Source organism: Vicia villosa, linkage group LG4 (genome assembly GCF_029867415.1).
Source record: "Vicia villosa cultivar HV-30 ecotype Madison, WI linkage group LG4, Vvil1.0, whole genome shotgun sequence".
NCBI lineage: Eukaryota > Viridiplantae > Streptophyta > Magnoliopsida > Fabales > Fabaceae > Vicia > Vicia villosa.
In genome coordinates, this window is record NC_081183.1 from 82,284,367 (window position 1) to 82,309,980 (window position 25,614).

At 41.7% G+C, this 25,614-nt stretch overlaps 1 protein-coding gene across 1 annotated transcript; it reads right to left on the minus strand.

Moving 5' to 3' along the window:
- Window positions 1-3,453: 3,453 nt before the first annotated feature.
- On the minus strand, window positions 3,454-25,043 carry LOC131597425 (uncharacterized). The gene is made up of 3 exons (XM_058870125.1): window positions 24,860-25,043; window positions 23,471-24,715; window positions 3,454-3,539 (listed from the first exon to the last, which is right to left on the minus strand). Exons 1-3 carry the CDS (start codon window positions 25,041-25,043, stop codon window positions 3,454-3,456), a joined length of 1,515 nt encoding a protein of 504 aa, XP_058726108.1.
- Between the last annotated feature and the right edge of the window lie 571 nt (window positions 25,044-25,614).

The window sequence follows — 25,614 nt, forward strand, 5'->3', positions numbered from 1 at the left end:
ATGGTGAGGGAGCCTGGATCCCCGCCGTTGGAGACGACCATGGTGAATGGGAAATTTTCCCATTTGCTGAGTGCGGTAAGGATCCCGACTGATGGCATGAAATCCTCTGGGCGAGTGACGGACAAAGCTACTTGTAGGGGCCTGTTATCCGGCGAATTCCCTTCGTCAGAGTTTCTGTGGTCGTCCCTTCGGGAAGGTTCCCCTTTCTTTGTGTATCTCGAAAGGCGACCCTCCTTGATCAGTGTTTCAATGGCATATTTGAGATGGATGCATTCCTCGGTCAGATGGTCGTGACTTTTATGGTATTTGCAGTACTTTTATTTGTCAGTTCCTGGCCTTGCGGGGTTCAACTTCGGGGGTCTGATGTTTGATTTCTTGAAGTCGGTGTTTTGGCATTCGGCCAGGATCCTCTCTCGCGAGGTGTTCAGAGGGGTGTAGTCGTTGAAGCGACCAGATGGTCCTCGGCGCTCTTTGATGTCGAGAGATCTGTCGTCTTTCCTTTTTTCATGCCCTCGCTTCGAGCCTGGGTGCTCATAGTTTGAACTGCGAGCGGCGTCACTGCCTCGCGAGGCTTTGATGGCAGCAGCCTCTCCTTCCTCGAACGCGATGAAAGCTTGAGCTTTGCGAAGGAGGGCGTTCATGGAGTGAACCTTCTCAATCTTGATGGCCTTCTTAAAGTCACTGCCGGGGAGAAGTCCTCGTTCTAAGAGGTATCTCTTCATGTAGTCTTCTGTTTGTACTTGGACGACCTCCTTGTTGAACCTGTCGAGGTAATCCCGAAGAGGTTCGTTGGGCCCTTGTATCACGGCCTCGAGATTGGCCTCTGATTTCGGTTGTCGTCGGGAGGTTGTGAAATGGCTCAAGAAGAGTTCCTTGAGGTCGGTCCAGGAATGGATGGAGTTGGGACGGAGGTTTCTGTACCACGTCATTGCTCCCTTCCTGAGGGTGGTCGGGAAGATGCGGCACTTGATAGAGCCCTTGACGACGTGGTAGTCCATGACCGCTTTGATGCTCCGAATATGGTCGTCGGGGTCAGTGGTTCCATCATATTGGTCCAACGCCGGGGGTTTTTCCATCCCTCGAGGGAGGCGGGCTCTTCGGATGTTCTCGGATAAAGGGCTGCGGAAGTCCTCTTCGTCGCTCGGTCTTGGTGAAGTTGAATGTCTGCCTCGCCGGGGTCTTCCCTGGTCATTGCTGGGGCTGACGCGATTGTCCCGAGGAGAAGGACACTCGCGGGGTTTCAGCACAGCCTTGGAAGGGCCCCGATGACCCTGCTCGGGGGAGAGGCTTCTTGCTTCAGTGGCCTCTGGTCTCTGATTCTTCCTGCTCTTTCTTGGTGGAGAGCAGGAATATGATCTCCGGCAGCGATGTCTTCTAGGTGGAGAGCGTGAAGAAGATGGGGAACGCCGACGGTGTCTCCTCGGAGGTGAGCGCGAAGAGGAATAGGAGCGCGACCGGTAATGTCTCCGCGGAGGGGAGCGGTGCCGTCGCTTCCTTTCCAGCTCGTGGATACGGTCGTCCTGAAGTCGGAGGAGGCTGTTCGTCTTTTGCAGTTCTTTGAGCAGGCGGACAGTGATGGGGTCAGTATCCTCGGGGATGTTGAGCGGTTCCTCCTCTTCTTCATGACGGGCTCTCTGCTTGTCGGAGGTGTGGGTGAATGAGGAAGCAGCGTGCCCGTCTCTGGCGTCAGTCTCATTCTCATTTTGGGGATGTTCAGGCCCATTGTGGGTTCGGGCCTGCTCGTCTTCCCCGTTCTGAACGTGTCCCTCGGGAGAGTTTTGTTTGACATTCTGAACCTGTTGGAGGCCCTGCAGCTGTTGGATGTTCTGGATCCGCTGCCTCCTAGGTTACGAGGTCTCATGTCTCGGCCTTCTCTGTCCGGCAAGAACATGTTGTGGTTCTTCTTGCCGACGACGATTCGTCACCTCGCGGGTGGAATCTTTGATCAGATGTTCCAGGAGGAAGGGATCGGAGTTTGGGATGTTGTTGTTGTTAGCCATGACGATCGTGAAAGGTTATGCTTTGATCTTTGTTAAAGAAGGGGGAGCAAGATTCCCACAGACGGCGCCACTGATCGTACCTGATCAGAAGAATTGTCAAGGCAGCGGAATCTGGCTTGGAGAGCAAGATGGGGGGGGGGGGTACCTGCAAGGTTCTCTGATGCTTAAGTTAGTAGCTATCAGAGAATGAGGGTTGAGAGTGAAGAATGGAATACCTGACCCTCTGGTGAAAGAGGGTATTTATAGCCCCCAGCGCTGGGCCAAGGTTTCCTAATTGGGCCAAATCCAATTGGAGGCCCACGTGCTAGGAAACTGCCAGAACGTCCTTGTGCTAGGGCTGAGTCAGCAGGTGACCCACGTTCTGGATGAGCATAGCGTAGGGTTCGGAGATGGTTGACCGAATCCCCCGCTGCGTGACGCGTGGTCTTCGCGCGTGGATAACTCTTGACGGTTATCCAGTAAATAGGCCCAATGACTTGGGCCTGCTCGGCTAGTGAGAAGAGCTGGGCCTGCTCGGCCCAGGCCAGAACAACTACCATCCTAAGAAAAGATTTCATAAAAGGAAACTTTATGTTCCTAGATATATAAGTAATTTTGTTCCTACATGTTTTTATTGTGGTATTGTTGGCCATACACCTAATGCTTGCTATGTTAGAAACTTTAGTGTGGCAAGTGGTCATTATGTGTGGGTTAAGAAAGGAACTAACTATGATGGACCGAAATCACATTTGGTACCAAATTAAACTTAATTTGTTTTGTAGGTTTGCTTGAGGACCACTTAAAATCTATGGTGTTTTTGATAAGTGGTGGTTCTAAGCATTTGATGGGAGATATAAACTAACTTTCAAATCTAGTTATAAAGTCCAAGGTTGATTTCACATATGGAGAACACCTTAAAGGAAGAATTCTTGGCATTGACAAAGTTGGAGCACTAACTTTCATATCCATTGAAGATAAACTTTATGTTGAAGGACTAAATCAAATTCTTCTAAAAAGCAAAAGTCAACTATGTGACAAAGGCTTCAAAATCATATTCACAAAAGATGAATGTTTTGATGAAGTCACTCATGAGGTAAAAAGGTTGTCAAACTCGTGAGTCTACTCAGACTCGTAAAGGGTTCGTAGACTCGACTCGCAGACTCAACTCGTAAACTCGTACGAGTCTATGGAAAATTAAAATTACTTTCAAAAACCTTTAAGTGACACATATATGACACACTCATATACTTTTAAACTTGTAAATCCCTCATATATGACACAAATATATATAACAGAACACATATTAACATTAAAACTTAAATGTCATACTTCATAACAAATTTGTTAGCAAAGAGAAATCGACAATAAAACTAAAAAAAATAGCAAAGTATATAGTTAAAGACTTAAAGTACTAAAATCCTATCAATTGGCTACTACATAAAGAAAAAAACACAAAACATATATGCTAATGGCTTTAAACATCGAAAGCTCTAGTAAAATTATCACCACCAATATCATCACCATCTTTTTCATCGGTATCTTGAGTATCATCATCAAACTCTACCCAAGAGGAAACATCTTAATCATTAGCCAATGTTAAATTTTTTGAAGTTCCACTTCCACCTAATTCAACATTTCCACCACCACCACTTCACAACATTAGTAACAACAACATCATCTTCCACAATATTATTAATAATATAATCATCTTGCTCAACATTAAATTCAATTTGCATATTTTCTTCATTAGGATCTTCAGTTATCCATTCATAATCTAAATGAATATATTCAAATGAAGAACAACACTTTTCACTTTTCCTTTTCTACTTTTCAATTTCAAATTGCACATTAAATAAACTAAATTATTTATTTATGCAACATATTTCTTCTCTTGGAATGAACTTGCAAAGCAAATAACAATTAAACTCAATGTTTCTAAAAAATAAAAATCAAATTCATAAACAAACAAATAATAATTCATTACCGTTTTAAAGGAACTCCAATTTCGTTCACAACCATATGAGTTGCAAGTTAAGCTTCGAACACGAATTGCAAACCTCTTTAATTTTGGAGTCATATCTCCATGGAAATACCATACAAGAGACTAGGAGAGAGACTTTCTAATTCTCGTACAAGCAAAACAACATAAGGGGTTTTTTAAAAAATAAAAGAAAATCTTTTGGGGAATTTGGACCTTTTTTGGTTAAAAAATCAAAATAAAAAAATACTGATAGACTCATAAACTCGTGGTAAACTCGCGAGTCCATACGATTTTGTGCGAGTCTACCCATGTCTACTCGATTCTATCAAAAAACGATTCTATGTGTGAGTCTACTCGTTTATGCTTCCTAGACTCGTAAACTCGTACGAGTTTACGAGCCTACCCGCGAGTTTGACAACCATTTACTCATAGGTAAAGAAGTAATATTTGTTCATATTTTATAATAATTTATAGTTTTCCCATCCTTTTTTATAATGACAAAGGGGGAGAAGTTATTTGTGTATATGTGTATGCTTGCTTGTCTCTAACATTTGCATCCACAAAGAAGTAAAATTCTCTATAAATCAAGGGAGAGCTTTGATCAAGGGGGAGTTATCAAAGTTAGGGGGGGCATTCACATAAGAACATTACAGTTCAAATCTCAAAGGTTGTCATCATCAAAAAGGGGGAGAATGTGAAGGCAAGCCTCTACAACACTATGTTTTGATGAAGACAACTATCATGAGTATACATCAATAAGGGATGAGCACAAAGATCAAATTAGCTATGGATCAAGATTGCAACCTTCATGGAGATTAGCTTTGATTGATTGATCTTCATGTCATAATGGTACAAGCTAAATCCTTTTACATTGATATTCCTTAGTGCTTAAAAATCATATAAACTTTCATGAATATGCATGTCCAAACTTATATATGCATGGCATAAGTTTCCATATACCAAAAACATGCATTTTCACTCCTTATTTTGAGGTAACCGGTTACCAACATTCATGTAACCGGATACTGAAACTATGAAAAGTATTCCCACTGGTTTTTGTATGGGTAACCGATTACCCTTGTTTCAGTAATCGGTTACTAAGTTAAAAATTTCAAAAATTGTGAACGATGGGAGTGGGTAACCGATTACCCTACTTTTGGTAACCGATTACCTACTGAACCAGTGCCTTGTTTCACTTTGCTTTATGTTCAAACGTAAATATCTTTTCAAACCTTAAACATTGCATTGTTTGATCATTTTATACTCTTTCTAAAGGATGTAAATACCTATGTAAATACCATAAACATCTTATTTAAATCTCACCTCTTTCATTACAATTTACCACCTTTTTGTCATACATTTTCATACAAGTGTTTCATACTTGAACTTTCATTGAAACTTTTTCTGCACATTGTTAGAAAATTTTCTCATTCATACATAAACACTTGAGCACTATTATATCATTGTAAATTGTCTTGCTTGAAAGAGAAGATCAATCCTAGTGATTGATATATGTTCATCAACATTTCTACTCAAATATATTTGGTTATTATTGACTTGCTATCCAGGATTGTTGGAAGCAAGGGTTTTTTATTAGTGAGAGGATTGATCTCATAATCAAGTTAGTAAATCCAATAGGATTGTTCTTGGTGGTTGAAATCTTGTTGTCCAGGATTGTTGGAAACAAGTGAGTCATTAAGGGAGGATTGTTCTCTTAATGTAGTTAGTGAAAATCCAAGAGGATTGTTCTTGGTGTTTGGTGTGTCTTGTGTAAGTCACAAACAATAGTAAAATCTCTTTCATATTGAAAGGGTGTAGCAACGTGCCCTAAATAATATAAATTTAGAGTCGCCACCTATTCTACCAGGGAGAATAGGAAACCCTACGCAATTAAGAGATTCGGAGTAAGTTATTATATTCGGGTCAAGGGAAGGTGTTAGGAACCCTTAACCCTATCCTAAGGTTTTGAGTTTAAGGCAAAGGTTCGTGGCTAAAGACGTTAAGGTTTAAGGTTTATAGCTAAGGACATGAATAGGGTGAAAAGTGAGATTTGAATGAATTGAGGTTTTGGGGAAGGGGACTCGCCTTGTTACCAAGTGCCTACGTACATACTTATGGAGGATCAGATTCTACGTAGTTCGGGGCAGGGTTGTACGCCTTAGATTAATATGAGGTTGTTTGAAGGTATTTTGAATTACCTTATCGTAGTTTTGAAAATCGATAGTTTGAAGATGAAAATGTGTTTTGAATGTGGCGTACAACCCTAATTATTGTATGTTCTATTAATCGCGATGATTAATAGATTTAATCACCATAATTAACAGATTTAATAGGAATTGCTAATTATTTTAATCGATTGATTCAATTATCACCGTTAGCAAATTGATGTATTTTAATTATTATTAATTATCGTTACTCCTCATAATCAATAGATTTGGTTAAAATAAATAACGAATTGATAAAAAATGCTAATCATCGTAACCAATAGAATTAGTTAAAACCCTTTAGCAAAATAAATGTATTTTAAATAAATTATTTGAATTGTTTCGTATAAGTTATTTTGAAGTTTAAATAAAATAATTTATATCATTAACTATCGCAATCGATTGGTTCGATTAAAACGGTTAACAAATAAGCTTTTAACAATAATTGAGTAGAGCATGTATTAATCTTATTATTATTATTTTTATTTAAATATGCTCCTCACCAACGCGATTAATAAATATAATCGAATCGAAGAAAAGTCATAAAAAAACAAAATTAGACCAAACTACATAATATTAACAAGTAAATTAATTTTATTTTTTGATTTCGCGGGGGGTGTATGTTGTATTGGATAAGAAAAATTGGAGGGTGTTAAAAGTATTGGGTTAGGCCCACTTGAGGTTGAAGTCCGTTAGATTAGGTGTGGTGCAGGCGCATGGCCTCGGGTATGCTTGCAGCGATCAGGACCGTTTATTCACATCAAACGGCCTGCATGTATAGTTAGTGAAATGTGCGTCGTCGTGATGAACCAATCACGTGGCCTGTTAGTGGCCACGTGTCACGCGAAGCTTAGAGAGAAAGAGGTGAGTCTCCATCCATTTTCCATTTTCCCCAAAAGTTCTTCCCCTTCCCCACTCGGTCTCTCTCTCATTCTCCTCACCCTCTCATCTTCTCTCACTCTCCATCCCTCTCATCTTTTTGTTATCTCCACCTTCTTGCATCCAAAACCCAGAAGACGCCACCAACCACCGTCCCTCCGCTATGAAACCCAGGAATCCGATGAAGATCCTATGATCTTCATCCCCCACAACCCCCAATCTCCGTACCCTCCAACCCAAAACCCAGATTTTAGCCTCATCCTTTAATCTCAACCTAGAACCCTAACCCTAACTTCATCCCAAGAACCCTAACCATAGTTATTAAGAACCCTAATGTCATACCCCAATTTTTGACCTAAGATACCACCTCATATCATTTGCATATGCATCATTTGCATCTCTAACAAATTGCATAGCTTGTGTTTGCTACTTGTGACTCAGTAGGATTTAATCAGGAAATCACTCATCAGTACAAGTAACAATCAATTAGGGTTTCGTTCCCCCTTCATCTCAAAAGAACTATCTTCATCAACAATCAACATTTGGTCCTCAAAGATTCATTTCAACAAGCTTAAAGGCACTGAACCAACCAAATTAGGGTTTTGACTGAAGACAGCATACTCTTGACTTTTGCTCAGGGTTTGACCTAATGACTTGGGACATGACCTCAAGACCCCAAGTATATCATTTTGACCTAATCCATTGACTCAAGACATCTCCTACACAAGGATTGATCAACAGTGAAATTTCAAATCATCAGACTAGGGTTTTGAACTATCAGGGACTGAAATCAGGGATCACATTTGGGAAACCCTAAAAATCCCCAGGAAGTCAATCAAAGATTTCAATCATCTTCAAATAATCCCTATGACAATATACAATGGAAATTGTATCTCAATTCAAGATCCACAGTCATCAATTTCATCAGGTCGACAATTAGGGTTTTTTGACCTAATTCACTGAACAACCGACTTTTTAATCAGGACATGATGCTACAACTTAAACCATGGCTCAAGGTCCTCCAAAAACTCAATATGATCCATTCATGCACTCATTCTTTGCAAGATAATTTCATGTTCGTGGATGTTTTCATTTTAAATGCGCCATTTGCCGATTGGTGTGATTTAAAAGAGACTTGCTTGGAATTTATTTCATGGTTTTTTGGTCCGTGGATTGCTCATGGTGAAGATTTGAATCATATGAATTATTTGATCATTCATGGGAATTTCATCAAAGTTGCAAAGAAAATGTCCATTGTTGGAAAATTACTTCAAAAATGATTCAAGATCATGAGTTCAAGGATTTTAATTCAAGATCATTTCAAATTCATGGTGCAAGAATATATTCCAAGACTTGAAATTCAAAACTTCATTACTTCAAGGATATTCCACCATTTCCTTTTGAAAAAGGATCATTCAAAGGAATTCAAGAATTGATTCAAGACATAGAAATTGCATTTGAAATTCATTCAAGAAATATTCAAGTTTCATACAATTTCATTCAAGGATTCTAAGAGAAATTCAAGCATTTACAAATGGAGTTCTTTACATGAAAAAGTTCCAATTTTCAAATGAATTACAAAAGGGACTTTATCCAAAATTCAAGAATTACATCATTTCAAAATTCCATTCATTTTCAATAATACAAAGTTCATACAATTTTAAAGTTGGAATGAATTGGAAATTACAAGGAAAATGATAACACGAAAACGTATCACATATTTGGCTTGATTTACATACATTATTTCCCTATTTTATCTTAATTATGTTGCTTTATGTTGGTATTATGCTGGTATTTTCATTGTTTTGGGTTTTATGTTCGTTTTGAGGACTATTTGTGAAAAGGAAAGAAATGGAGCTAAAATCACTACTATTTGTGCCTAAAAGATGAAAAATGGTGCTGAAATGAAAAGGGGGTGCAAACAAGGCTCAACCATGCTAAAGGAGACCCAAAGGCCCAAAGAGACAAAGTCAGCCCACGAAGTAATCAATTGTGCGTGGCCCAAATCACACAAGCAAGTGGAGACGCACGTCTCCAATGATCCATGCCACGTCACCAATGAGGAGACGCCCGTCTCCAGCTCCTCCTACATTTCCTCCACTTGAGACGCACGTCTCTGTCGCACGCTCGCGAAAAATGAACAGAGTCGCCACCAATATATTTATCCCATAAGGGAAAGGAATATCAGAAAACCTAACAAAGGGTAAGAACAAGGTCTTGCGACCAGAGAATCAAGGTACGGGAGTCGGTTACGCAAGGGGAAGGTGCTAGCACCCCTCATGCCCATCGTACTCGATGGTATCCACCTATGTTTGTTTCTATCTAAAGGGTGTGTACCTATGTCTATGTCTAAATGCGAAATGAATGCAAAATGTAGGGAAAATAAAGAATTATACTCGCACGGGCCCTACCCCGCTGCCTACGTATCCTTTTCAGGAATCAGAGTTACCGTAGCTCGGCTCACGATTTTCTATTTGTTTTGTGTTTTTTAGTTGGGCGGCGTTAACGTTCGCGCTCTTGCATAAGGGATCGCCTAGGATGCGTACGAGCGGAAATAACGGTGCCCTTAGGTGCCAACGAGGCAAAAGAAAAAGAAATGATTGGTTTGTGTCTTTTAGGGTAATTCCATGATGACGAGAACCCACTACAAGGTCTCGCATCACTTCTTTACTTTGTTTTTAATCTGACCATTTATTAGTGTTTTAAGTGTTTTTGGTTGGTGTTTTTTAAGGGGAATTTATTTGTGATTTAGATCATACTAAAAAAAGATTTTGTTTTTTTTAGTATTTAGAGAATGCACATCGAGGCCTACGCCACAATCGTTTCTCTAAATAACGGTTAAGAAATATATCGAGGCTTCACACCTCAATCATTTCTTCTCCGCTAAGTAAAGGAAATACAAAAAGGAATTATTTTGTGAGTATTTAGAGAATGCACATCGAGGCCTACACCACAATCGTTTCTCTACACAACGGTTAAGAAATACATCGAGGCTTCACACCCCAATCATTTCTTCTCCGCTAAGTAGGAAAGAACATACATCGGGGCCTACACCCCAATCATTTCTTTCCTACTATGAAATATAGTAACGGTATGATCTTCATCGATATTTATTAAGTATTTTAAAAGTTGGAAAGAAAAAGAAAATGAAAAGGGAACTATTTCTAAATTCTAGTCTAAATTGTCTATACAAGGGAATTAAAATGAAAAACTATACAATTTATTAATAGGAAAAAGCTCTACATGGAATAGGTAGAGGAAAATCAATATGCGACAAATAAAATTGAGAATTATAGCAAACGAATGATACTCACAAGCACACATACATCCATTAATTCTATACAAAAGATCGAGACTAAGAATTAATTCCTAAGTCTATTAGAGAATTATTTACAAAGAAGTGTTAATCAGAGAAAATTGAAACATATTGTGAAGAAAAAGATTTATTAAAAGGGTTAAAACAACTAAGAAAAATCAACAAAAATCATGACAATTATTTACACACCCTACAATACCTAAAAACAATTTTTATACATTTTTTTATGTGATTAAAAAAAGGGATTATGAGTTAAAAAGCTGAAAGAAAACAAAATTAAAATAAAATCTACAATCTAGACAGCAGGGGGGTGCATCAGTAGTTTTCTAATGAACTGAAATCAATTAACAGCAATTCTGGGCTTAAACAGGGGTGTGGGAATAGCAAGGGCGCTAAGGCCCAAACTATGTTACAAACGTGTACACCAGCAATGAAGGGGTGTGATCTGAAGGTGGGTGAGGGCCCAGCACACGTGAGGCCCAACGCTCACACTCCTCACCATTTTTATTTCATTTGTTATTTCATTTAGACAGCATATGCATTATTATTATATATGACATGAAGCGTAACGTGAATAAACATACACACATGCATCAACCGGTCAAGTGAATCTAAGTCACAAAAGACAAAAACGAATAGCTTGAGCCAACCATAGCGTGACAACACATCAACCCAATGATTTGAATAAAACAAAATAGCAGCAAAATGGGAACACAGTCCAATCTATACGCGCCACGTGTGCAAACGGTATCCAAACCGAAAGCGAACTCAGATGCCGGAGCTCCGCCTCCGGTCATCTTCCCCAGCCGTGTGTGTCGCCGGTGAATAGAAAAAGTGCCCAGAAAATAAAGAAATCACCATGATTCAACTCGGAATTCCACACTGAGTCCGAATCCGAGCCTAGTTTTTATTAATTCTCCCTCTAAAACGCTAACCGGAGACGTTTCCAAAACCCTAATCTTCGACACAAACAGTTATAACTCATGCTACTACTAACAAACACGCAGATCCAACTACTAAGCTCAAGAATAAGGTCTATATCCAGAGAAATCACCTTTCCACGTCATGATATCACAAGTTCAGATCCATACACATAACGCCATACGATATCTTATGCATATGTCATTAGCATGTTTGAAAGTTTAGAGCCCTTACCTGCTCAGAATCTCGGATCTCTAAGGCGAAGAGGAAAGCCTATGGCTCCAAGCTCCAAGTTGATGAGAGAGTTCGTGCTTGATGTAGATCCTCGCCGTGAATCTTTTACCAAGAAATGAATTCAGTTTCGTTTGAAGCTTGTGCTAGATCTTGATGGAGGTAGCATGTAGCGTATTGTACCGATCCGGCTCTTTGTGAAGGAGGTGACGACAACGGTGGTGCTGTGACAGTGATAGAAGGAAGGTTCAGAGATAGTTGATGAATCGTGGAGGTGGCTGCGGCGGAGTTTGTTGCTACGGTGGTGGTGATTAGGAGTTTTGTTGCTATGGTGGTGGTGGTTAAGAGTTTGTTACCATGTGTAACAAACTTTTCAGAGAAGAAAAGAGTGGAGAGCGATGAGAGAATGAAGAGGAGAAAGAGAAAATGAGAATGTGGAGAAATTTTTGGAAAAGTGAAACGTGTTGTTGTGATTTTGTGTAGGTTCTTGCTTTTATAGTGTGAGTCCATGTGTTGTATGGTGAGGGTGAGTGTAGCATAGCATGGTTGAATGGAGTATTGTGGAGTAGCGTGTAGCTTCATGTATGGTGGCTGCAAACTTCCATTGCTGGATGCAATGCCGGTGCCGTATTGGAGGCCATGTAGCCTACTTTGCATACTTAGAACTTTCTCCATGGGCCATCAATCTACTCAAGTTTGGGATCAATGTAAAGGGGTAACTTGGTAGAGCAAGCTTCATGTTGAAACTGTTGCAAGACAAAAGTTACAAACCCTTCAAAAGTATGCTATAATGTGATGACACACAATTAACATGGGGCTTGCGCGCTTGACTCGACCTGGCCCCTTATCTATGGTAGATACACAATTCTCCCAGGGCATGACTTTAGGCCTTCATATCTTGATCAATATGTATCCAAAATTAGTGAGATTGGGTCCAATGGGTAAGGGACATGGCAGAGAACACCTTAAGATCATACTTGTTCAATGTGGAAACTTGTGGAGGGAGAAAAGCGCGTTTGAATTTAGCCCACCAAGTGTTTGTGGAAATGCCAGGTCGTGACCTGGATTTTGGGCCTGCCTGGTGCTGCATCCTGGCTAGTGTGAGGGTGCTACTTTGGAAGCTTGCCTCTCACTCAATACTTGTTCAATTGACTCAATTCTTGTTTCAATGGATAGAGGAGATGGCAAGGAAGAGATGCATACCTAGTTTGCATTCATGGCACTTTTGTAGGGCTCTAAAACTGGCTCGAGATTTAGCATGCCATGCGTTTGTGAAAAAGCCAGGTCATGACCTGACTTGTGACCTGGAATATGACTTGGTTCAAATGAGTTTCCAGCAACTTCACACCACTTTAACTCTTCATACAAGCTTCAAAATGAAAAAGTGTCCAACTACAAAGTTGTTCTCCTCCATGAGAGAAACAACTTTGATGTTGGAAATTTCTCCAAAAAACGCCATTTGCCACGTGTAAATCAGGGCTGAAGTGGACTGCTCATCCAGATTTAAAACCTTCAAAAATTTTCTAAGTGTCAAAACCTTCCACTTTTGTCATTTTTCTATTTTTGGCAACTTTTTGTCAAACTCCCGATTTTATCCATTCTTCGACTTTTCTTGATTAATTTTCCACCAAAAGTCGATATTTGAATAATTTTCCCGATTTTGACCCGAAAGTCAACCGTCCCGATTTTTCCGACTACTGATGAAATTCCCGATTAAACCTCTTCCAATCGAATCCAGTCAAACAGACACCTCCACAAGGTCAGCATGAGAAGTTTTCCACACATAGGAGCCATTCCCGATTAAATGTTGACCAGAAAATCAACTGGTTGACTTTGGTCAAAGAAACCCTTATTTAAAGGACCTGACACTTTGCAAGCTTGCACTCTTCACTCAATGCCCTGATTTGAAGTAGAGAGAAACCCCAATCCAGGGGGACTTAGGGGACTTTCTTGAACATAGAACCACATGATTATACCCTCCTTATTCTCTGATCAAAACTCTTTGCAACAGAGCTTTTTCTTGCTAGCCTTTGAATAGTACCCATGGTATGGATGCATGACTATGGATTATGACCTAAGTGATGTATGTACATGGATGCAAAGCCTAAGCCAGTTAGAAGTTAAAGGGTAGGACAAATTTGGGGTATGACAGCTGCCCCTATTTAATCGTCTTGAACCTGAAGGTGAGATTGGCGCCAGCCTTTCGAACATTCAAGGTTTAAGGAGATTAAATACCAAAGACCTGAAATTTGTCCTGAAGAGAAGATGGTGTAAGTGTTGTTCTTTGTTTTTGTTTTGATTTCTGCTGGGGAAAGAGAATTTTTGTTTTTTTCTTTTTTCTGGTGGAAAAGTTTATGGTAAGCAATGCTTGGATGGTGATAGCTTGTAACGTAGCCAAGGTGCCAATACAAGATTCTCAATGGAAATGATTGTTGTATGAAACTGTGATTGGAAAATACGGGTTCGATGGAAAGATAGGACCTAAGCTCCACAAGAATGAAAAAAGATGAGGATAAGGTCAACGGACCTACGATCCACAGGAAATGAAAAAGATGAGGATAAGGTCAACGGACCTACGATCCACAGGAAATGAAAAAGATGAGGATAAGGTCAACGGACCTACGATCCACAAGAATGCAAAGGATGAGGATAAGGTCAACGGACCTACGATCCACAAGAATGGAAAAGATTAGGATAAGGTCAACGGACCTACGATCCACAAGAATGCAAAGGGTGAGGATAAGGTCAACGGACCTACGATCCACAAGAATGAAAAAGATGAGGATAAGGTCAACGGACCTACGATCCACAAGAATGCAAAGGGTGAGGATAAGGTCAACGGACCTACGATCCACAAGAATGCAAAGGGTGAGGATAAGGCCAACGGACCTACGATCCACAAGAATGACAAGATGAGGATAAGGTCAACGGACCTACGATCCACAAGAATGACAAGATGAGGATAAGGTCAACGGACCTACGATCCACAGGAAATGAAAAGCACTTAGACTGGGGATTGGGGATTGGTAAAACCAAGTATCGGCACCGTGGGTGGAGGAAATTTGCAATGGAGTAGCAGATATCAATTGGGATTTGTAAGGACATTTTAGGTGAGGATGTATCATTGTCCTGATTGAGGGATGATTTGCATTATCTGGCTTATGCTTTGTATGCATGTTTGACTTTTTCTATGGCGTAATGTTCCGCTTTTGACGGATATGTTACGCTTTTGAGGATGCAAATGTTATATGAAATGGATTCTATATGCAAGGAGTGCCAAATAAAGGCCCTCGGTGGGACCGGAGAGTAGGATCATTGGGGTCCGTTGCCTTGTGGTCTTGAACCATCATCATGAATTGATATTGGAAACCTACCGTACCAAAGATTATTGGTAACTGCGTTGAGGGTTGGAACATAGCCCTGCTGGGGATGAAATGATTTTGCTCGACTTTCCTTACATCCTAAGCTGCCTGGGGAATCGCGAGTTTTGAGAGACCGCTCTTCGTCTGCCATATGGAAGAGGGATATGGACCTTTTCAGGTGTTTCATGCTTACCAGTACTGATGAATTATACTCTGGAACTTTCACGTGGGATGATGATGACTTTTGTGACATATCATGATGGCTAGAACCTGCAACCTGCACAGAAAACAACGTTTGGATGCAAATGGTGCCCCTTAGAGTACTTCTATGTTTATGTAACATCATGTTTCGTTTTGATTTTGTGGGTATTATTCCCCATGCTTTCAATGCAATGTTTAATAACGAATTAAATCACACCTCGCATGCGAAAAAAATGAAAAGCAGGAAAGAACACTTCTTATCAAAAGATCATTTTATTGATGGAATGCCTATGAATAGGCCTCTGTACAAGGAAGCAACTCCTAAATGAGGTAGTTGCGAAAAAGAAAATAAAATGCGAAAAGCAAAATGGCAAAGAAAAGTGCTCGGATTTCCATTAAAACTGATATTGCTACAGTTCCCATATCCTCGATCCTCTCAATTCTTTGCTTCAGAAGGATAATGGTTGGATTGATCCATCCGTTCTGCCAAGGGCGTATAGTGATTTTTGTGAAGGATATTCAGACTGCAGCCTCTCGCTTTTGATCCCTAACTTTTGCCTGGATCGCCCTTTCGGGTTTTCAATCCAGCGGGATGCCCCTTTCTGCCTAAGTCGCCCTTTCGGGTTTTCAACTTAGCGGGTTATTCTTTTTTTTTTGTTTTATCCCTAATTTTTGCCCAAACCCTTTTGGTTTGCCGGGACGCCCTTATTTTTGCCTAGGTACGTCGACCTAGCGGGTCTTTTACGCGTAGTATTTTTTGACTGAGTCTGAATTGACTGGAAGCGGAACGTCTTCCCCATCCATCTTTGTTAGGATTAAAGCACCGCCTGAAAATGCTTTCTTCACAATGTATGGTCCCTCATAGTTGGGAGTCCATTTTCCCCTTGGATCAGTGTGAATTGGCAAGATCTTCCTTACGACTAGGTCACCTGCGTGGAATTCTCGAGGCCGAATCTTCTTGTCATACGCCTTCTTGATCTTCTTTTGGTACAACTGGCCATGGCAAATAGCAGATAAGCGTTTCTCCTCGATTAGATTGAGATGATCAAGCCTCGTTTGAACCCATTCTGTTTCATCGAGTTTGGCGTCCATCAAGACTCTCAACGAAGGAATTTCCACTTCGACAGGTAGTACGGCCTCCATACCGTAGACAAGAGAGAAGGGAGTTGCCCCAGTTGAAGTACGAACCGAAGTTCTATAGCCATGCAAAGCAAATGGCAACATCTCATGCCAATCTTTATACGTTCTAACCATCTTCTGGACAATCTTCTTTATATTCTTGTTAGCAGCTTCGACTGCGCCGTTCATCTTTGGCCGATAGGGTGATGAATTGTGATGTTCAATCTTGAACTCTTCACACAACTCTGCCATCATCTTGTTATTAAGATTGGACCCGTTATCAGTGATGATCTTGTTTGGAGCCCCATATCGGCATATGATCTCTTTCTTGATGAAGCGAGTAACGACTTGCTTGGTTACGTTTTTGTAAGAAGCAGCTTCAACCCATTTGGTGAAGTAGTCGATAGCAACAAGAATAAATCTGTGTCCATTTGAAGCTTGTGGCTCTATCCGCCCGATCATGTCTATGCCCCACATAGCAAAGGGCCAAGGTGACGTCAGGACATTCAGAGGAGTCGGAGGAACATGAATTCTGTCAGCATACAATTGACATTTGTGACATTTCTTCACATACACATAACAATCACTCTCAATCGTCATCCAATAATATCCTGCTCGCAAGATCTTTTTGGCCATAGAATGCCCACTGGAATGAGTTCCAAAAGATCCTTCATGAATTTCCCGCATGATCAATTCTGCTTCGTGTCTATCCACGCATCTGAGCAAAACTGAATCATAGTTTCTTTTGTACAGGACGTCTCCTGACAAGAAGAATTTGGATGCTAACCTTCGAAGCGTTCGCTTATCACCAATCGTAGCATCTTCGGGATACTCTTGCTTCTCAACATACCTCTTGATATCGTAATACCATGGCTTTTCATCATACATATCTTCGGTAGTGAGGCAGTGAGCAGGGAACACATGGGCAGGCTCTTTGTAACGGAGGATCCTTATATCTGGCACTTCTTTAGGGGAGCTAACTCTGAACATAGCCGCCAAAGTAGCCAAAGCATCTGCCAATTGATTTTCTTCTCGGGGGATGTGATTGAAAGTGATTTCCTCGAAAGCGGGCAGCAACTCCAAGATATAGTCCTTATAAGGAACTAAATTGGGGTGCCTTGTCTCCCAATCACCTCTCACTTGATGTATAACCAAGGCGGAATCCCCATAAACCTCAAGGATCTTAATCCTCATATCAATGGCCGCTTCGAGACCCATTATGCAAGCTTCGTATTCCGCGACATTGTTTGTGCAATCAAAGCATATTCTAGCTGTGAAAGGGATGTGAGTTTGATGAGGAGAAGTCAAAACTGCCCCAATACCATGGCCCATAGCATTTGATGCACCATCGAACGTGAGAGTCCATCGCTCTCCTGGCTCGGGTCCTTCATTATCATCTAGTTTCATGATATCCTCATCAGGAAAGTCAAACTTCATTGACTGATATTCTTCCAATGGTTGATGAGCAAGATGATCCGCAAGGACACTTCCTTTGATGGCCTTCTGTGTGACATACTGGATATCATATTCTGATAAAAGCATTTGCCACCGGGCTAGTCTTCCTGTAAGGGCCGGTTTTTCAAAGATGTACTTTATCGGGTCCATTTTGGAGATCAATAGAGTGGTGTGAGTCAACATATACTGCCTCAGCCGGCGAGCAGCCCATACCAAAGCACAGCAAGTTTTCTCGAGTAGTGAGTAACGGGATTCACAATCGGTAAACTTTTTGCTCAGGTAATAAATGGCGCACTCTTTTCGACCAGACTCGTCATGTTGGCCCAGCACACACCCCATAGATCCCTCAAGTACAGTTAAGTACATAAGAAGCGGCCTCCCAGGAACTGGAGGCATGAGAATTGGGGGCTCTTGGAGATACTGCTTGATCTTTTCGAAGGCTTCCTGACAATGCTCATCCCAACGAATATCTTGATTTTTGCGCAGCAGCTTGAAGATGGGTTCACAAGTGTCAGTGAGATGAGAGATGAACCTGGCTATGTAATTCAATCTCCCAAGGAACCCTCGAACTTCTTTTTCATTCTTCGGTGCTGGCATGTTCTGTATTGCTCTTACTTTATCAGGGTCGACCTCAATCCCTCGTTGACTCACAATGAATCCAAGTAACTTTCCAGATCGCACTCCAAAAGTGCACTTATTTGGATTAAGCCTCAACTTGAATTTTCGCAAACGAGCAAACAATTTCTCAAGGTATACCAAATGTTCCTCCTCAGTTTGGGATTTTGCAATCATATCATCGACGTACACCTCAATCTCCTTATGGATCATATCATGGAAAAGAGTCACCATGGCTCGTTGATATGTTGCGCCAGCATTCTTAAGACCAAAAGGCATCACCTTATAACAATACGTACCCCACGGAGTGGTAAAAGTAGTCTTGGTCATATCTTCAGGAGCCATCTTTATTTGATTATAGCCAGAAAAACCATCCATGAAGGAGAACACCGAATACTGAGCAGTGTTGTCGACTAGCACATCAATATGAGGCAGAGGGAAATCATCCTTCGGACTTGCCCTATTCAAATCTCGGTAGTCAACACACATGCGTACCTTTCCGTCCTTCTTAGGAACAGGTACTATGTTTGCAATCCAAGGAGGATACTCACACACAGATAAGAAACCAGCCTTCAACTGTTTTTCAACTTCTTCCTTGATTTTCAAAGCCATATCAGGTCGAGTTCTTCGTGGTTTCTGCTTTTCAGGCGGACATTCCGGTTTGAGCGGTAATCTGTGCATAACTATATCCGTGTCTAAACCAGGCATGTCTTCATATGACCAGGCGAAGATATCAACATACTCTCGAAGCAATTCAATCAACCTTCTCTTTACATCACTTTGCAAAGCGGCCCCTATCTTGACTTCTCTCTTTGCTTCTTCTGTGCCGAGGTTGATAATTTCTATGGCTTCTTGATGTGGCTGAATAGATTTCTCCTCTTGTCTCAGAAGTCTTGCCAATTCCTCAGGGACTTCACAATCTTCCCCATTATCCTCATCAGCTTGGTCAATTGGATTTTCAAGGATATTAAGACGTGGAACTGTAACATCATCATTTTTGATGGAATTCGAGCCGGATCTGCACGATGGATGATTTATGCCTTAGAATGCAACACGTAAGAAGGAAAAAGAAAAAAGAAAAAAGCTTTGCCATTTTTGAAAAAAAGTTTTTAAAGTAAAAACAAAAATGAAAGAAATGGAACAGTAATTGCATGCGAAGATATGATTTTAATTCAATATTAAACAAACTGAAACAACATGGGGGGGCCCTTCTTTATACAAGTAGTCAAAATGCTTGGGGCGAAGCATATGACTTATCGAAACAAGAAAATTACATCTCCATGAAAGTGACTCTAGGGATGTCCAAGATAGTCCAATTGTTGAGTTCTTGTCCAGGCGCAGCATGGCAAATGAATTTGGAGAGATCTTCTTCATCATCATCGTCCACGGCGAGAACTTGACTTCCAGAATTGGTGCTTGCACTGACGAACACTTGAGAAATGGGGGGAATCACCTTCTTTCCAGGAATTATGCTGAGCTGAGTAGAGGAAGATGGCTGATACCCAAGGCCATACTTGTCTCGCTTCTCATGAACATCAATCAGCTTGCCCCAGGCACTATGGGGAGTGCCAGCTTCTAAGAAGGCCTTAGCATCATTTAAAGAAGAGAGGGGTGCTCCGAGTACCTTCTTATTCTCAACTACGAGGAGTTTATCAACCGACACGATCTCTAAGGCCTGAAAAGGTGTCTCTTGTATCTCTCCTCCTACTTCAACATAACGGTATGACGCCAGATTATTGACAATCAAATCCTCTTCACCAGTGATCACAACAATCTTGTCATTCACAACAAATTTCAAACACTGATGGAGGGTAGATGTCACGGCCCCAGCAGCATGGATCCAAGGACGACCCAAGAGGCAAGTGTATGAAGGACTTATATCCATGACATAGAAGGCAATATAGAACATGTGAGGGCCAATCAAAACAGGCAGATCAATTTCCCCTTCTACGGACCTTCTAGAGCCATCAAACGCTCTGACACTCATAGTGCATGGTCTCATCATAATCCCATCCATACTCAGCTTAAACAAAGTGGTTTTGGGCATCACATTAAGAGAAGAACCGGTATCAATCAGAACCCGAGACAACACAGCATCCAGACACTTGACGGAGATATGCAATGCTTTGTTGTGTGCTCTACCCTCAGGTGGAAGTTCATCATCAGAAAAACCCAAACAATTACCAGCAGCAATGTTGGTCACAACCCCTTCAAACTGAGGCACGGTAATGTCTTGAGTCACGTGAGCGGAAGCCAGAACTTTCATCAGAGCATCACGATGAGCTTCAGAATGTACCAAGAGAGACAAGATGGAGATCTTGGCTTGGGTCTGATCCAGTTGGTCAATCACTTTGTAATCACTTTTCTTAATGATTTTCAAGAGTTGCTCGGCATCTTGGGCATTACGTGTTATAGGAGGATCAACAGCAACTTGCTTTCCTTTTGCTTGTGTACTAGCCTCTTTGTTGGTCTCTTTAGGAGGCGGAGGAGGGGCAGCAAAGATCCGACCACTACGGGTAATGCCACTAGTGCCAGTAATATTAGTGATGCTCGAATTGCCCACTGGAGGACAATCATATTTCTTCCCTCGAATATACACGGCATTATAACTCCAAGGGACAGCCTTAGAATCATTCACAGGAGAAGGAACAAGAGATGAGGTCGGGGGAGTCGAAGGAGCATTTGGAACCTGAATAACCAACGGAGTCCTTGGAGCCTGACTGACCAAGGGAGTACTCGGGGCACGAATGACCAAAGGAGTACTCTGATTCTTTGACACCTCAGCGGGATAGTAAGGTATCTCTAGAGTGGCCACATCTTCCACAGGAACGACCCTTTCCACTCTAAGAACACCTTCATCCATTAGTTTCTGGATTTCTTCTTTCAACCTAGTGCATTCCTCAGGGTTAGAAGAACATTGCAAACAGTAGTCATGTAGTTCACACAAAACCTTTTGTTGCATGAGATATTCTCTGACAACTGCTAGCGGCATCTTTACTTCATTAACATCACTTACTAGGATCTGATCATCACATAACTCAATAGCATTGGTCGCACCAGCATGAGGAGGCATAGGATTATTCTGCACATTAGGACCAGTAGGGGCGAATGATATAAGCTTGTCATCAAGGAGATCCTGACTTTATACTTTAATGCTCTACACTTTTCAATAGTATGGCCTGGAGCGCCTGAATGGAATTCACAACGAGCATTAGCATCATATCCCAGAGGAAGAGGACTAGGCGGGGGGCCCATTTCACGGAGTTGCACCAACTGACCAGCAAGTAATTGGGGAAGGAGTTGGGCATATGGCATTGGAATCGGATCTATACGCCTATCAGGGTACCTCTGCCTTTGTGGAGCTCTTTGACCTTGAGGCCTAGGATTCTGTTGACGGTTCTGAGGAGCAGCAGCTTGTTGTTGTGGTACGAAGGGCTGTTGGGGTGCCATCCATGGTTGTGGAAATGCAGCAGCGTATGCCTGAGGGGCATACGGATTGGGAACAGCATATGGCATCGGGTAGTAAGGAGGTGGAACAGCAGAGTATACTGGAGTTCGACTTTGGTCAACAGAGGCAGTGCTAGTCTCACCTTCCTTCTTCTTCAAAAACCCAGAATACGGCTTCTTACCATTACCATTTGAGTTGCTAGGATTAGTAACTCCTTGAATGGTACCAGCTTTGACACAGTTCTCAACCCTCTCACCAATGATGACCACATCCGAAAAGGAAGGAGAAGTATTACTAACCATGTGCTGAAGATACGGCCCTTTCAGAGTTCCCATAAACAGATCAATCAACTCTCAGTCCAATAAGGGAGGTTGAACTCGAGCAGCAAGTTCACGCCATCTCTGGGCGTATTCCTTAAAGGACTCTTCAGATTTCTGTGACATATTCTGCAGCTGGGCACGGCTAGGAGCCATAGCAGTATTGTAGTGGTATTGTTTCAAGAAGGCATCAACAAGTTCTCCCCAAGTACTGACATTAGACCTCTCGAGCTTCATATACCACTCTAACGGGGCTCCAGTGAGACTATCCTGGAAGAAGTGCATAAGCAGAGGTTCGTTCCCAGCGTGAGCGGCCATCTTACGGCAGTAGGAACGAATGTGAGTCTCTGGGCAGGTAACTCCCTTGTACTTATCAAAATCCGGCACTTTGAACTTCGGGGGAATAACAATCCCAGGTACCAAGCACATAGCAGCAGTGTCGAAACTCGAAGTTTTAGCAACCTCGACGGCCTTAAGGCGTTCTTCAAGAGCTTGGTACATCTTAGCAGTCTCGGTCAACTCAGCAGTGAGGTCATGTTCAAGATCAATAACCTCATGGTGGTCGTCCACTACTTTCAGTGTCTCATTAATAGGAGTCTCTTTAGTTTTCATCCCTCCGTCGACAGAAGTGGTAGGAACGTCCTTGACCAAACTAGCGACGCTCTTTCTGAGTTCATCCTGCCCTTGAACAACGGCGTGGAGAGTCTCCATAAGTTGGGTCATCCTTTCCCCCATAACATCCATATCCCTGCGGAGGGCAGCTTGATTCTGTTCAAATTGTTCCATGATTCTCTTCTCGTTGTTTCTGGTGCGGTAAGGATGTAAGGAAGTCAGCTTTGTTGTTGAAGCAGAAATCTGTTGCTGAAAGGGACCCCAATTAGTTTCTTGTACAATAACCTGAAAAATGCAATGTGATAATGTGAATGTATGAGTGCATGTGTGCGTATGACGTGATGTGCCATTTTCAGAGTATCCAAGGTTTAATATTGATCCAGAATAGCTAACAATGTGACAAAAGATAAGCATCAAGAGAAACTAGTTCTTTTTATTCATAACAGAAATTTAAACTTGGGCAAGCCATACATCAACAAGATAATTCAACAAGGGAAATAAAAGACCCCATCCAACAAGTCTGGTGGTGGTCGAAACATACAGACTTAAACATCAATCCATCTGAATATAAAACAGGGGTCCTCCTTGTCTGAAGTGCTCATCGCTCCATTTCTTAGTTTCATCAAACAGTTTCTTGGTTGCTTCCCGATCTCTTCCTTTAAGAAGGCTTTGAATCACGTCATCTTTGCGAAACAAATGCCCATCCAGCTTCTTGCAGCACTCCCTGAGTTCGTCACATCCTTTGCATTCTGGGAGATAATCTTTCTCAGATATGTCCTCCATCATTCGATCTCTGAGCTTGGCATTTTCTTCTGTTAGTCGAGTATTACGGAGGTGACTTCCTTTCAGTTGAGTCTCAATTGCCATTCTTTTAGTGGTCTCTTCTTCCAGTTTCTTTTCCAGATTCTTCACTTCAACTCTAGCATCCCTTTCTATCTTGAGCTTATAAGCTTTCAAGTCTTCTCGGTACTCTCGCTTGAGTTTCTCTACTGCCTCTTTCATGGCCCTTTTTAGGATCTTCTGGTGATCCTCGACAATAACAGTAGTGTCTCTTTCACCTTTTTCCGTTCTAGCCCTCTTTTGAACCCTGGAAGATCCTCCCTTCAGCATTTTGGCTTCGTGTGTCAACTCAACTCTTTTCTGGTCCACAAGATGATGTTTTGGTCGCGCATCTGACCTCTTTTCGTGCGATTGGGTGCTTTCCATATTCACTTGGATGCAATTCTCAGCAGGCATAGTGGCAATTGGAATTTTAGGTGGTTGCTCGTACAATGGGTTAACCTTCGGGAAAGGCAACAGGCGATCTTTAACTCTATTTTCAACCCAATCTGTGTAGGCTTGTTTGGCAACGGCATTCTTTTCACCTAGAGAAATCTGATCACTTGTATGGATGCTATTCCAGGCACTCCTCACTTCTTCTAGACCCTTTGGATCGGTTCCCTTCTCAAAGCAAACGGATTTGACTATCTCTTTGTCCAAAGGCTTGTCTTCAAGTGCAAAACCCAACTGACGCAGTGCTAGCTTAGGATTATAGTTGATAACACCTTTTGTTCCTATGAGAGGAACGTTATCAAAAGTACCACAACTAGTTATAACTTTCTCCACGGCCATCCCAGTAGGACACCAGACAATGTCATTTCCGGTAAGCCCCATGATCCTTTGAGGCCATTTCTGAGTAGAAGTAATGAAAGGACCACTTGTAGGTAGGTGGGACTTAAACCAGGTGTATAACAACGGCAAACAATTTCTTATGGCTCCTCCTTTCCCATATCGAGAGTGAACAGAATAGTACGTATCGGCTAGCAAAGTAGGGATCGGATTCTTATCCACAAAAAGACATATAGCGGCCAGATCAACGAACTTGTGAATGTTAGGGAACATCACGATCCCATAGATCAAAACGGCCAGAAGGGCGTTGAAAGCCTCCCACATCTTTTTGTTGGCCAACTCTTGGGCCTTCTCAACCAAGAAACTCATATAGAAACCATGGGTGTTACCATTCTTCTTCCAATTCCCAAGGACGTCTTCTATGCTCAAATAAAGAGCGTTGGCAATGTTGTCCAAATCAGGTTTCTCTGGGACACAAACGAAAGGAACCTTGTGTTGAATCTTGATATTGAGAAAGTGAGAGTACTCCTCGAGAGTGGGAGCCAACTGATAGCCTGAGAAGGTGAAACAACGCAAGTCAGGATCATAGAACTGGAGAAGAGTAGACAAACCCCATTCGTCGACGTGTGAGTCCAAAAGAGTCAAGATGTTTCCATAATTCTCAGTGAATACAGTTTTATTATGACCAGTGATCAATCCACCCAATTGCCCCAACTGAATCAAGCCTTCGCGATGGAAACTGTAAGTGTGAGTACGCCTTGTAGCTTCTCTGGTAGCGGTCACGTTGTTAGCCATCCTGGATGAAAAGTAATAACCTCGGATACCCTGAAAAATGGCATGCATATGAGAAATAATACTATTTTTTTCTTCTTTTCTTTTTTTCTCTTTTTTATTACATCTTTTCTTTCTTTTCTTTTCTTTTTTTTTTTGAAAGGTAAACATGTCATGATGTAAATGATGCAATGGAGGTTTCCCCACATAGGAGAAGTGTGTGTGGCCTCTGAATGAGATCGGACGTTGCAGGATCAAAGGTCCGGCACAGGCACAGTGAAACCATTAAGAACACAAGTCACCAACAGAACAGAACGGTCACCAACGGTACCTGTCATGTATATCCCTCCCCACTCACAGGTGAATCTAGGTCAGGGTAGGTCAAAAAAGCCAACAGAGGATTGAAAGTAGGCGTAATCATACGATATTGCCTCTTTCAACCAAGCTCTGTCCGTGGATACATGATCGGATCAATCAGACATACGTCTTCTGTCCGTCATGGCCACTCTATTCCTAGTTCCTAAGGTATCACTCATGGCCTAGGTATTGGGCCTTTTACCTCATAGAACATCCCACCCAACCTGCAAAACAGAAC